This window comes from Sorex araneus, chromosome 1, assembly GCF_027595985.1.
Source record: "Sorex araneus isolate mSorAra2 chromosome 1, mSorAra2.pri, whole genome shotgun sequence".
NCBI lineage: Eukaryota > Metazoa > Chordata > Mammalia > Eulipotyphla > Soricidae > Sorex > Sorex araneus.
This window is the reverse complement of record NC_073302.1, coordinates 34,853,137-34,868,205: the sequence shown is the minus strand read 5'-3', so window position 1 is coordinate 34,868,205 and position 15,069 is coordinate 34,853,137. Positions and strand designations below refer to the sequence as shown.

The following is a 15,069-nucleotide window of genomic DNA, read 5'->3' as shown; positions in this document are numbered from 1 at the left end:
GACAAGCTCACTTTGAGTATTTTCCTATTAGGTAACCTCAAAGGACTGGTGTTGAGAAGAACCATGATTGAGCACTGAGGAACAGTGCTATAGGCTAGAGGGAGTAGAGGTCAGGGCTTTTAGTTTTGTTTACAAAAAAGAAGAAAATAGATCTCTCTCTCTCTTTCCTCTCTCTCTCTCTCTTTCCTCTCTCTCTTTCCTCTCTCTCTTTCCTCTCTCTCTCTCTCTCTTTCCTCTCTCTCTCTCTCTCTCTCTCTCTCTCTCTTTCTTTCTTTCTTTTCTTGGAAGGGAAGACAGGACAGAAGAGAGGGCTGTATGGTTGTCTGAACACAAAATAGAGGTTGGAGTTTCATTCAAAAGGACAGAGGACGAAGTGGGTGGAGGAGGGAGGTGGTGAAGGTGTTCAGTTCACATTAGGACTGAAGGGATTTGTCCTAATCAACTTTGCTTTTTGCCTTTGGTGTGATTTGCTTTTACCTTTTTGCTTTTAGCTGTAGTGACTGCTTACAAAATAAATAGCTTCTGCATTTCAGGCACTTTGGCTAAATGGTACATATTCGTACCACTTGGACATATTTTTCCCCTGTGTAGTAAGGCATTTTTGTACTAAAATGGGGCACAGTAAGGGAGAAATGGCTCCTCCCTGGTGAAGCTCGGTGGTGAAAAGACTGGAATTCCGTCTGCTCTTTGACTACTGACTTGTCTCGGCAAGAGGGTGCTTCCAAGTCCTTTTGGGCAGTTTTTTTTTTTTTCTTTTTAAACCATAGATGCCATTATTAGAGGAGTAAGGATAAATCTTTTTTTTTTTTATGTTGACTCTTATTAAAAGTTATAGTTTGGAGCCCAAGTACAACGTTGGCAAATTTAAAGATACAGATCTGAGATAGAGCAAAGGCCTTAGTGTGGAATTAAGTTACGAAAGTGTAGTGGCATCCAAACTAATAAGGAAAGGTATGTCAATGTGTCTGATACACTAAAACAGTTTAAAACAGAACACTGCATCTAACCAGAAGGATTTCATTACTGAATTTCAACATGGCATTTTAGTGGTTTTTGATGGAGGAAGATGGGTGATGGGAGGATAGCAAGACCAAATATTGAGGGTTGAGAAGAAGGAAAATGTGGAAGTGTGCAATCGAAAGAGAGAGATGTAGATATGGATATTGTCTTTCTAGTCTTTGAACGACAAAGATTCTGATACTAATTTTTATAAACCAACAATAGAAACGTCGATGTCATGCACTTAATATTCACAGGCCTCTCCATTTCCCCACACAGTTACCTAGGCTTGTGGATCAGTCCTTGGTAGCTCTGGAGTTGGAAGTGTAAGTATGTGTAACATCCAGATACCTTGAAACCATGAATATTTCCTTTAGATAGGACTGAGACCAAAATTTCTACTTGAAATATATCACTCTGATCCTCGATCTGTATAATTCATGGAAAATGATTATAACCCCAAGGGCCCTGCTGTCTCTTTTTCTTGTTGTCATTTCCTCTGACAGCTAGATTTTGGTTTCTGACAGTCCTTCATGGCATACCAAAATCTTCAAACATTGAAATTTCTCTGATTTATTTTTGCAGTAATTTGAAACTTCTACTAAAACTTCCTGGCATAAACTGACAGTTTTCAGTGAAGATTACTAGCTGCAGTGCTACATGATAGTGAACTTTTTGTATGGCTGTTTTTAATAGGGATCAAAATTCAGGTAAGTTTTAGTTGCAGGAGAGCTTCAAATGCAAATAATTAATTACATTGGCGATTAAATGAAGAATGCATTAATCAATGCATAGCTAAACTTAGGTTGCAACTGCTACAGCTTGTCTTACCTTCCTGTCTGGTGACTGGCATTTTTTTTGACCTTGATTGTGAAATTAGGAGAACTTTGCATTTTAGAATTGCGGAAGCATGGCTGTTGGTGGAGATTGATTGGGATGTGGAACTAAACGGCCGTGGTACTGTAGAGGTACTAAATAGGAAGTTTGGTTCTTTGTGTTCACAATCAAAAGGAAAAGTCAGACTCCAGCAATTGAAGGAAATTTTTGTACCATTAAAGACTCTTGAACCACTAGGGAATCTTGAAAAGGTCTGAGTTACTTGACAATGGAGACTGGATGCTAGAAAAGAAGAGACACATAAATTTATATTTATTAATATTCATATTGAAATATAGTGAGAAATCCAGGATAGGATTTGTTACAAATCACTTTGATTTCTTTATTAATAAAATGATAAGAATGATTTAGAGTGGTGTAAAATTTCATTCAACCTGGTTTTTTACAGTTGAATTTTAAGACTGAGTACTAATTTTGGGAAGAGGTATCTTTTCTGATCTGCAAATAGAAAACATTTGGAATATTGTCACACATATAATTAATTGTGTGTGCTCACATAATTTATATTAGTCATTTCAAGATGTATTAATCTCACTTGATGATTTCATGCAGGTGTTGAAATAGATAAGAAGGCTTTATATTATTTTGCCAATGAAATAAAAACATTGTTCACATCTTGAGTAGCTATTTAAATTTGATGGTTTTATTAACACTTAGGATGCTAGCCACCAGGATGAAATTCTGCCACCCAGGGAAGAAAACAAACTCATTGAAGATAACTTTCTCTTCCCCCTTCAGTGAAGTGAAGTATATTTATGTATTCTCCAGGTTCTGACCTGAATATTCTGTGGTACTTTCCTCGGTATCTCTTCTATTTCCTACACTCCTTTGGATTCTGTATCTCAGGGATCTGTTTAAATACCTTGCTCTGTCACCCTAGTGCACTAGTTAACTTTGTTTTTTGTTTTTAAATTTTTAACTGAATCATTGTGAGATAAACAGTTACAAAGCTTTCAGTTATACAGTGTTCCAACACCCATCCCTCCACAGTATACATTTCCTACCATCAATGTTCCCAGTGTCCCTCCCACCACCCCCACCCTCACCCTGCTCCTATGGCAGGCACATTCTTCTTATTCTCTTTCTACTTTTGGGCATTATGGTTTGCAATACAGATACTGAAAGGCCATCATGTTTGGTCCTTTACCCATTTTCAGCACACATCTGTCCAGAGCATCCCTCCAACCATCATTGACTTAGTGTTCCTTCTCTATCCCAACTGCCCCTTCCCCCAGCCTAACCCTAATTGACCTTAGTTAACTTTGGATAACTTGTTTTATTCACCTCTATAACCTAGAACCCATGTAGTATCTAGTTTATAGAAATGTGTGGTGAGGGGCTGGAGAGATAGCACAGCGGGTAGGGCGTTTGCCTTGCACGCGGCCGACCCGGGTTCAAATCCCAGCATCCCATATGGTCCCCTGAGCACGGCCAGGGGTAATTCCTGAGTGCAGAGCCAGGAGTAACCCTTGTGCATCGCCAGGTGTGACCCAAAAAGAAAAAAAAAAAAAAAGAAATGTGTGGTGAAAAATTACACACTTAAGTGGAAGAGTCTACATGGTTGGTGGGCTGTGCTAAATAATGCTGCAGATGAAAGAGTGAAGCTCTGGATCTGAATGGAAAGAAAAAATTGTATAACTTTTAATAGAAATCTTGCTTGTTTGGGGCTGGAGCTATAGCACTTCGGGTAGGGCATTTGCCTTGCACGAGGCCGACCTGGGTTCAATCCCCGGCATCCCATATGGTCTCCCAAGCACCGCCAGGAGTAATTCCTGAGTGCAAAGCCAGGAGTAACCCCTGAGCATCGCTGGGTGTGACCCAAAAAAAGCAAAAAAAAAAAGAAATCTTGCTTGTTTATGCATTTAAATGAAGAAAAGGGGGGGCTGATTTAATCAAGGAGAAGTGGCTAGGGATCGGATCTGTTAGTAAAATTTATTTTTATTTATGAATAAACTATTTGTTTTGTTTTCTTTTTATTTTTGTGTCACACTTTGTGATGCTCAGGTATTATCTTGGCTCTGTACTCAAGAATTATTCCTGGCTGTGCTCAGGGGACAATGTGGGGTTTCCAGGATTGAAGCTGGGTCAGCAGTGTGCAAGGCAAGCTCCCTACTGTACTATCTCTCTGGCTGCACATTTATTTTAGTTTAAAGGGGGGGAGGCAGGAATTAAAGTTCCTGAATTCATGGGAACTAAAAAAGATTACTGTTTGTGTTATTTAGTTTTTTTTTTTTTGACTATATGGTGGCTTTTATTCATTACATAGTTTCTGGATCACAGATGCAAGGGAGAAATCAAAGCCCATGGTGATATATCCAATTACAGTTTTCCTTTGCCTTATTTTGAAACACTGATAGATTTGCTTTTCCCTCATATTTTAAAGAAACATACATCAAAAAAATAAACAAGTGCAAATTCTAAACAAAGGTGACAGTAAGGCATTTTGTTATTGAAACATAACAATCACAGAGGAATGTACGTGGAGCTCTTAAGGCATAGCTGTATGAATTTTGATCAAAATGTTGTTACCAGTAACCTCCATGGTTTCTCAGGCCCCCTCAAGCTAGCCACTTGTAGCAGGAAGACTTATGTGTGTCCCCCAAAGATCTCTCTTTTTTTTTTTTTTAAAGAAATATTTTATTGAACCACTGTGAAAACAAGAAAAAAAATACAAAGCTTTCAGGCTTAAGTCACAGTCAAATACTGATTAAACCACCATCCCTTCACCAGTGCACCCGTTCCACCACCAAGAACCCCAATACACCCCCCTCCCACCCCACCCCCCATCTAAGTAGCTAATGATATTCCCTATATATATTAAGTACATTTCATATTTCCATACAGAACTCACTATTATTGATTGGAAATTTTTCCCAACAATCAGGCCTGCCGAATAGGCATCATCTAATAATTTCTCTTCATTGGTAAGAGTGAAGACTTTGGGTTTTGGGTTTCTAATATTTTAGCTCAGTTCACAGTCAAAATGGATGGCTGCAAGAATCCGCTCTGGTGCCAAAATGGGTTAGGAGACCTCAGGATCACAGTCAATAGGCGCGGAGGCTCTGCTTCTCGTGCCGCAGCTCTCGGTTCATCTCTGGGCGGAAGGCACGCCAGGAACACCCCCCCCTCCCAGGACCACCTACAGGCTACGTCACTAAAGAGAGTCCTACCTCCTGGTGGAGGGGTCTTAGAGGGTGGCTCTCACCGCGTGGCTGCTGCCGCTGCCGCCATTTTCGCTCAGAAAAATGGGGTGGAGAGGGAAAAAAATCCCTCCCCGGGCTGCACGAGGTTGTAGCTCAGTTCACAGTCAAAATGCATGGCTCAAGCACCCGCTCTGGTGCCAAAATGGGTTAGGAGACCTCAGGATCACAGTCAATAGGCGCGGAGGCTCTGCTTCTCGTGCCGCAGCTCTCGGTTCATCTCTGGGCGGAAGGCGCGCCGGGAACACCCCCTGTTTGTGTTATTTTTTAATAACAGCCATTTCCAAAGTCAGGACCCACCATGCCAGCTATGAGCTCCTCTCCTTCGTGCCTCATTCCTGGTCTCCTAAATCCCTGTTTTATTTTTTCCGTAAATGATACTATTATAAATATTTAACAGCAATTTTGAATTCAATCATGATTCTGATTTTAGAGTAGTAGAGTTTTTAATTCCTTCAATAAATAATCTTTACCTGGCTAAATTGTGTTATGATTATATTTATCTACCGACCTATATTTACCAAAAGACTCCTGTAAAGAAAAATTCTTTACAAAACTGATTTTTTTGTATCTTATGTTGTATAGACACAAGACTAGATATAAAACCCATATATTTTTGGCTCATTTATCGCTATAAACATATCTGCCTGTTCAGTACAAAGTCAGCTACAAAATCAACTAAATTCAAATTAATAGTCATTCAGTGTGACAGATGTTTAGATTTCACAATAAAAAAGAATAGCCTTAGGTCTGATTCCATTTTAAATCTTTCTGTATTTTTACCCTAGTGATAATAAAAAAAATTGCAAGTGCTGATTCTCATAAGTATCTCATGAGATACTCTTATATAAAAGGTACTAATGACCTCAAAGTTTTCTTTGTACTACTTACTGTTCAGGCTAATCAGACCTAATAACCAGCCAAAATATTTGCTAGCATGGATTTCTCAAATAGTTTTAATGAGGTGTCAGTTGTCACGTTCACTTGTAAATGAGGTAACATCATGGCATTATTGAAATCTTTATTAAATGGTTCTCTAAACCAATTATTAGTAGAAGTGAGAATGGGAAAATGTTATTCCAAACTACTGCATTTACTGCCAGTCAACTTTTGCAAATTGGACAATACAAACATAGGACAATCTTTGTAAGCATATATATAATACTGGATCTTATGCTATTTTTTTTTAAATATAGTCTGTCTTAGTACTGTATGCTTTGATGCAAGTTACCTGTGTTTTGCTCTCTTTCAGTTAAAATTGGTCCAAAGCTATCACTTGTGCAATGATATAAGGACTTTTGACTTAAAGAGATCATCCCCATAAAAACAGTAGTGAAAGTTTTTTGACATACTTGTTTAGCTGGTGCTTACTCATGATCCAGAATGTTTGGCATTTATTTGAGATTATTTTATAAGTAAAAATACTTAAAAATTTTTGTACTCAATTCTTAGACTTCCCTTCTCTTGATATATGTGTCACCTTCTTTTGAGAAACATTGCTTTAGCAAATATTTCCCAAATCTTTGTCAAACCTATGAGTTCATCATTAAGAGATGGGGAAAAATAAAACATGCAAGAATCTTGGCTCTTAATGTAATGAGAGATACTTTAATAACAAACTATAATAACTAGCTTGGTTTGTGATATTCTGAGGGAATGCAAAGAGGAATACGGAAAAATATTGTAAGGAATCAGCCCTGTTATTTTGTTTTTTGGGCCATACCTGGCAGTGCCCAGGACTTAACTCCTAGCTCTGTGCTCAGGGATCACTCCTGGTGGGGATTGGGGAACCCAATGGGGTTCTGGGGATTAAATTGAGGTAAGTGGCATGTAAGGGAAGAACTTTACCAGCTGCGTTATCCCTTTGGCTCCCTGTCCTGTCATCGTAAGGGTAATGGAAAGGTCTAGAGTATATCATGGAAGTTACTTGATTGAATATGGTCTCATAGACTGAGAGGATGGGTTTACGCGAGGCAGAAAAATATTACTTATAAAAACCAAAATTATGAGGGGGCCGGAGCGATAGCACAGCAGGTAAGCCGTCTGCCTTGCACTCGGCTGACCCCGGTTCGATCCCCGGCATCCCATATGGTCCCCCAAGCATCGCCAGGAGTAATTCCTGAGTGCAAAGCCAGGAGTAACCCCTGAGCATCGCTGGGTGTGACCCAAAAAGAAAAAAAACCCAAAATTATGAAAGACATGATTGTCAAAATGGTGAGAAGTGGGTTCTCCCAGATAGCATTGGTAATAAAAATGGTAAGTTAGAACTCACAAGTAAATGTTTTAGTTGTTAGATCCAGTATTTAGTTCTTTTTTTCATAAATAACAAAGGAGATTTGAAAATCTTTGACCTGGGAGAGTATTTATGACAGGATTTTTTATAGTCAACTATTACCACATTGTTTTATGTTCTCCTAGTCATTGGAGCTCTTGAAGGACTACAGTCTTGAATTTTGATCTTTGTATATTCTCTATGGAGTAGCTGATTTGGTTGATGTTTAGAAAATGTTGTTTGAGTGATCATGAGAGAGATGATTCAGAAGAGAATCATAACATCCTCTTATGGTGGTGACTTTATTAATTTGTTTGGGGGCATCATGCCCGGCTATATTGAGGGCTTACTCCTGAGTCTATGCTCAGGGATCACTCCTGACAGTGTTCAGGGGACCATATGTGATGCGAGGATTGAACCTGAGTTGACCATGTGCAAGCAAATTGTCTTACCCTCTGTGGTATCTTACCAATCCCATCATGATGATTTCAATCTTTTATGGGTGACAGACCCTTGTGTGCTTCTGTTGAAATCTTCAAAGCTCTCTCTTTGAAAATGAAAATCCATGCATTTGGACTACATTTTAATGGGGCTTGTGTGCTTCTGAAACCAGTCAGAGGGTTTCTGGTTCAGAATCCCCTTTTTAGGAAATTATACCCAAGGGCATAGAATCACCACCAAACCTCACAATGAATAACTACTGTCTCCTTTAGCAGTCTTTAAAGGATGGACTGTAATTGTGACTCATGTTTTTATTGAGATCTCTTTATGCTAGCAGAGTTAATTCAAATAACTGAGCTACATGAAGAAAGAATAAGATGTCTACTGATTAAACAAAACAACAAAACTTTCTAGAGCCGGAGAGATAATACTTGCCTTGCACCCAGCTGACCTGGGTTCGATTCCCAGCGCCAGGTCTGTGACCTGTTCCTTAGTCTCCAGGCCCAAGTTAACCTCTGCTGCCCTCATCTCGATTCCCAGCACTGTGTATAGTTTCCTAAGCACAGAGCCAGGGGTAAGCCTTGAGCACAGCAAGGTATGGCCCACAGACAAAAGCAGAAAACAAAATAAAACAAGCTTTTCTGGTTATAAAAATAGACAGCTGTGCTAATTAAGCCAGCAGTAATAAGCAGTTGTTTGAGGAGAATCTGAACGTCTTTAGTTTGAGTGGAATAAATGAGTTTGCAGCCCCAAGACTATTCTCAGGTTCTGTGATTTGTTAGAAATTTCTGACTCAACGAAACTTAGAAAATTTGTTGTACTCTTGGTTATGATTTAGTACAGTGAAAAGACTCAGACTTTAATCATGGGGTGTATCTGGTAGCATGGGGTGTATGTGGTAGCAAGGGGTAGAGTTTAGGAGAGACCCATGTAAGTTTCCAGATCTCCTTCCCTTGTTCATTATTGTAGGTACACTCCATAGTATAGCCGTGGTGAATGGAAGCACATGGATAGGGCTGCCAGCCAGGCAAACCCCTCCTTCTTCCCTTCCCACCCCTCAGCCTTGGTGGCCAGGGTTTTTATTGGGATTCAGTCACAAAGGTTTTTAGTATCCCTATCAGAGATAATTTTTAAAAATATTAATTAATATTAATTGTTATTTTAAAAATAATTTTTTATTAATGAATCACCTTGAAGTACAGTTACCGGCTTACAAACTTTCGTGCTGTTTTTCAGGCATACAATGATCGAGTACCCATCCTTCTACCAGTGTCCATTCTCTACCATCAATGATCCCAGTATCCTTCCCACCACTCCCAGAGATAATTTTTTAAAAGGTCTATGTTCATCTCCCAGGGACTAGTCCTTGGGATTGGTCTTTTTTGATGATGTGTGGGTTTCAAGCAGTCATGGCCTACCCACTTTAACCTTTTCCTTTGTAGCACATTGCTTGCACAGTCATTCTTCTAGTTTTTGTAGATCTCCCATGTCCCTAATAGTTGACCATCCCATGTATACTGTCCCTTCCTCTTCTTTTGTCAATCATTGTGTAATCAGAAAAAGTTTATTTGGACTGAAGGACTTAATCTGTGCTTTGTAATTTCATGAGATGAAGTGAAATGTATGCAAGTGCCTATTTTTAAATGTAAGTTCCTATTTAGTGCTTGATTTAAAAACAACAACAAGTAAGCAAGGTTTTTGGTTTGGGTTTGGTTTTGGATTTTGGACTGTACTGAATCTGCTCTTGGTGCTTGACAGTTGCCCCAGGCAGTACGTAGTGTGTGGGGTGTGGTTAACCATGAGTACTGGGGATGGAGCCTGGGCTCCTGCATGCAAAGCACATGTTCCAGCCCCAGGTAAGTATTTTTGAATGCTGCTATATACCAGGCGTATACTAGATATGAATTTGGAGAAATAAGTCTCCAAACTTATTTTTGGAGCTTATTTTGCAGGGGAGAGAAAAAGGAATTTCTATAAATCGTGTGAGTTTCAGGGAAAACACTACCTATTTGGGGAGTACAGTGGATTGTGTGTGTGTGTGTGTGTGTGCGAGCGTGCATGTGCTTCACATGGTGGAATGGGCTGTTGTTAATGATGATTAAGGGAAGACTTCCCTAAGAGAGTTCCTTACTAGAGTTGAGGCACAAAGATCATAGCTACAGGTATGCTTGGAGTGTTCACTGTATAATAGGCTTAGAAAGTACCCTAGTCCTAGATAGAATATAGGTTCTTTCTTAAGATTCACATAAGAGAGAGTATCTGACTCAACGCATATCTGTCCTTGTTTATTATTATAAGTCCACTCAAACGACATGTCCAGTTTATAGTAAGTACTAGTATTCTTGCAAATTATTCACATATTTAGAAGTAGATGAATATCTAACCATGTTATATCATAAAAAGTAATTATTTAAAACTAAAGAATACATATAGCCATTAAGAATGTGAATATTACTTATTTTGAGGAGAGGACAAATGCTTACCTTGATAAAATTGCATATAACAGTTTTTCCTGTACTTGAAAGCAAAAGAGCTTTAGAGATCATGGGTTCAGATTTGTCTCTGTACTTTTCAATAGAATTTAAAACTTCTACGATTTAAAAAAAGTGATTTTTTTTTTTGAACAATGCAAAGAAACTCTGATTATAATTGAATTAGGAGCATATTATTACTTATTTTTGTGGTGGTAGGGATCCATTTCCAGGACCTCCTATATGCAAAGCATGTATTCAATCACTGAGTATATCTGTGGCCTAGGGATGTATTGTCCAAGTGGATATGGGATAATTTCAAATTATTAACCTAAAGGATTAAAAAAAATATTCATTTGTGTTTTTTTTCTTTTCCTTTCACAGCATTGCAGTGTTTCTGTCATCTCTGTACCAAGGACAATTTCACTTGTGTCACAGATGGACTTTGTTTTGTCTCTGTCACAGAGACTACAGATAGAGTTATACACAATAGCATGTGTATAGCTGAAATCGACCTAATTCCTCGAGACAGACCATTTCTATGTGCACCGTCCTCAAAAAGTGGATCTGTTACTACAACATACTGCTGCAATCAGGACCACTGCAATAAAATAGAGCTACCAACTGTTGGTAAGTTGTATAAGAATGGGTTTTGTTTTGTTTTTGATATTGCAAGAAAAGCAGTTACACTGTATGATTTTAGAACTCAAAGGTGTCTTAGAAATAGACTACACCAGCTTGTTGAGTTTGGAGGCAGGGAGGAACTTGTCCATAGTTACAGAGTTCTAAGGGTAGCCAAGATTCCGATTCTTAAGTGTATATTTGATGCCGTAGCTCTAAGATAGACTTTCTCTGAGGTCTGTCCTGCCAAAATGATTGCCTCTTAAGGGCAAGTTCTGACAAAGCTCATGTCCTCAAAGTGTTGCTACTTTGTCTTCAGAATGAATTTCTTCTTCCTGTTATAGCTCCCGCTTTTTAAGGCAATTTATAATGGACAGGATTTAACAGCAGCATTAAATAGTCCCAATACCTCATTTTTAAACTACACCTTGCCATAGGATCTTTTTATTTATATGCATATGTATGTTGATATATATGCATATATAATTGGGGTGATTGATCTTTTTCTCATCATATACATTTATTACTTATCAGGTTTCACAGAATTTACAGAGATACAATATTTTATGTAGTCTGCTATAATCCAGTTTTATTACTTTGAGTTACTAATGTCTTTTTGATGTTTTTCCTCGCTAGTGTACCATTCAGTCTAGGGTCATTATGTCCCTTTAACATTCTTAAATCTAACCCATTTTCTACATTCATTCATCAATGGATACTCAGGTTGTTTCCATATCTTTACTGTTGTGAATAGTGTTGCCTGCTGTGAACATAGATGTGGGTATTTCTTTTAAATATACACCGAAATGTGGAATTATTGGACCATGTACTATCATTTAAATTTTTTGAGGATCCTTTTATCCTGTTTTCTGTAGTGGTTATACCAATCAATTTACATTTCCAGTAATAATACCAAGTTCCCCTTTTCTCCATATTCTTGCCAACATTTGTTGTCTTGTTCTTTTTCAGAAAATATTTTATAAGTTTCTGACTTACAAGTTATTAAAGAGTGATTGAAGTAATAATTAGTTTCAGGTGTGCAGCCTAGTGATTAGATATTTGTACATATTGTAAAATATTCACCACAAAAATCCACTTAGGTACTCTAATCTTTAACAAGCTACAAAAAGGAATTTTTATGTGATGAGCGCTTTTTCCCCTGACCTTCCAATGATGAAAACTTTTAAGATCTACTCTGCTAGCAACTTTCAAATACACAGTGCAGCATTTACTAAGGTCACCATGCTATGCATTATATTCCCATGGCTTAGTTCATTATAAATAAGCTCGCTTACTTATTAAGCTGTACAAAAAGATTATATTATAAAGTATTCTGGCAAATTCAGGATTTAAAAAACTACATAACTTGTTAGGATTAGATTAGTTAAGGTTGTGGTTTAAATGTCAGTCTTAGCACATGTATTTAAATGTATTTTCTGCAAATCTCATATGCCTACTGTGATGATCAAAGAAAAAGAAAAATGGGAAAAACTTATATTGATGCTTGCTGAATTAATGGAAGAGTGCCACCTGCAACATTTGTGAAGGACTTTTGTAATTTATAATACAGTATTTATAACATATATAACATTTATAACATCAGAGTAGTAAAGAATTGACTGACAAGAAGTGAAAGGACCTCTAAATTCTATACCCAGACCTTATGCTGAAGGACTGGGAGTAAGGTCAAACTATAGGAGCAGACTTTCAGTTCCCTTTAGTTAGTGCCTGGTTTCAGTGCTCAGAGAGGCAAACCACAATGCTCAGTTTTTTTCTAGAAGTTGGTCCAAGCACCATCCTAATTAAAGTACGAAGCACAACTTTATAGCAGCTCATGGGGCAAGGGGTCAGGCTAGCTCACTGGTTATAGAGAAGGCAGGTCTCCACCTTGTTCAAATGAAAGTAGCAAGTGAAACACTCCAAGTGACAGGGGAGTTCCCCAGGGCAGTGATCTCTGAGACTGATTTTTCATGTAGGTATCTGCATTTCCAGTAGGATAGAGAAAATGATAATTCCAGAATTTCTCATTTCCATTGTTTTAGCATGAAATATCTAGTTTTTTTTTTTTTTTTTGCCACAGTCAGTGGTGCTTGGGATCTACTTCTGGGTTTATGCCCAGGGATCACCCTTGGCAGGGCTCAGGGCCCATGTGTGGTACTGGGGATCAATTCCAGGTCATCTGTGTACAAGGCAAGCTCCCTATTCACTGTACTCTAGTGCCATGTACATGAAATATCTGAATGGTAACTCAGAAAACCTGGTGAAGTGTTCACTTCATTTTTAATGCCAAACATATATAAATCAGTGTACCTGGGTCCCTGATAAACACAGTAGGAAAATTACAGAATGGGAAGTTTCAGTGGCTCAAAAGAAATGATCTGAACTGAAGAAATCAGAAAAGAAGTCACCATTTGACAAACAGACCACATAATAGGCCAAAACTTTCTCTATTTCAGTTCTATAAGGAATGAGTACATTTTATGCTTAGAAATGACATGCAAATGAAAAGCTTGATTGATGAATCATTTTTTAAATACAGTATTGCAAGTGAGCAGACTGGATGCTATAATTTATTTGTTTACTTTTTGGGTCTCTGGGCCACACCTGCCAGTGCCCAGGTCTTACTGCTAACTCTGTTCTTAGGACTCACTCCTGGTTGTTCTGGGGAACTGACCATATACTGCTCTGGAAGTTGAACCAGAATTGTCCAGTTGCAAGTCAAGTGCCTTACCCTCATACTATCTCTCCAGCCCCAGGATACTGTAATTTCATAGTCAAGTGTGTGACAGGCTTATGGCAAAATAACTTTGAGGAATTTTATTTTAATTCAGAGAAAAGACAATTGGTGATGAAATAAGTAATAGAGAGCTTAGCTTCTTATACAGACACACACAAAAAGAATTTAACCTTTCAAAACTTTGTTTTAAATTAAATTTTTTTATAATGTATTACCAGTAAATATTTGTATACCTATATTATATTAAACAGCCAAAAGTTAGGTATGTGGTAGACACACCCACAAACCACCTCTGGCTCAGCTATATAAGCTCAAAGCCTCTGTCCCTCTCGGAGAGCCCGGCAAGCTACCGAGAGTATCCCGCCTGTACAGTCAAGCCTGGCAAACTACCCATGATGTATTCAATATGCCAAAAACAGTAACAACAATGTGCTCTTCATGTTCCTGGATCGAGCAGACGCCATTGGGCTACAATAGCATGCAACAGGGATGAAGATGTTACTGGCGCCTGCTCGAGCAATCGAGCAATGGGATGAGAGTGATACAGTGATATTATATACCTGGGACCATGTAAAAATATCTCAGGCAAAAAAAGGTCATGTGGAAAAAGCTTAATCATCATCACTAGTATACAGAATAGACACCAGTGGTTCACATGGGCTACATAAGAATTCCAGAAAGAATATGCAAGAGTTGACAGAAGAAAAATTTGAAAAACTAATGGAAAATTATTTTCCCAAATGCATATGTTGAAAAACAGTGTCAATTTCAGGGATAAAGAGAAAAAATATATTCACTTTTAGTGCAGATGAACATTGGTTACTTCCAGGAAGGAAAAAGTTGAGGTTTTCTGCTTTTTTTTTAACATGCCAGAAGCTGATAAAACATCTTATTTTTCAATCTGTTACCCAGAATTATCTAGCTAATAGTTTTTTAAAATATAAAATCAATAGCTGTTATTCAGTGATTAAATATTTCATGCATAAAGAAACTCTTGAAATTATTTTGAGTTCTAATCATAAGAAATCAGTTCATATAAAGATCTCAAGAATGGGGAAAATGTGATAGGAAAGAAATAGTGGTAAGTTTTAATCAGTAAAGTTCAGGATAAATGCTAAAATAATTCTAATTAATGTGTTCCCAGAACAGCACAAAATGTCAAGTAAGAGAGTTCATAAGAAAAAAATCCTTGAGTTAAAAATCCACGTGGTTAAAATATACTAGAAAGCTTACACATGCAAATGCTATTTTAAAAATAAAGCTGGGGCTGGAGAGATAGTATAGGGGCTATAGCACTTGCCTTGTATTCAGGTGACCCAGGTTCAATTCCTAGAATCCTATATGGTACCCTGAGACCCCCCAGGAGTGATCCCTAAGCATAGAGCCAGGAGTTAAGTTCTGAGCATCACAGGATGTGGCCCAAAAAACAAT

At 38.0% G+C, this 15,069-nt stretch overlaps 1 protein-coding gene across 2 annotated transcripts in view; it reads left to right on the top strand.

Annotated features, from left to right (window-relative positions):
• The window catches only part of TGFBR1 (transforming growth factor beta receptor 1), a 65,420-nt gene that overhangs the window by 22,035 nt on the left and 28,316 nt on the right, over positions 1-15,069 (top strand). For both annotated transcript variants that reach the window (XM_055146313.1, XM_055146306.1), the window contains exon 2: positions 10,665-10,910. In XM_055146313.1, the coding sequence (XP_055002288.1) occupies positions 10,665-10,910 (246 nt within the window). The remainder of the gene's footprint in view (positions 1-10,664; positions 10,911-15,069) is intronic.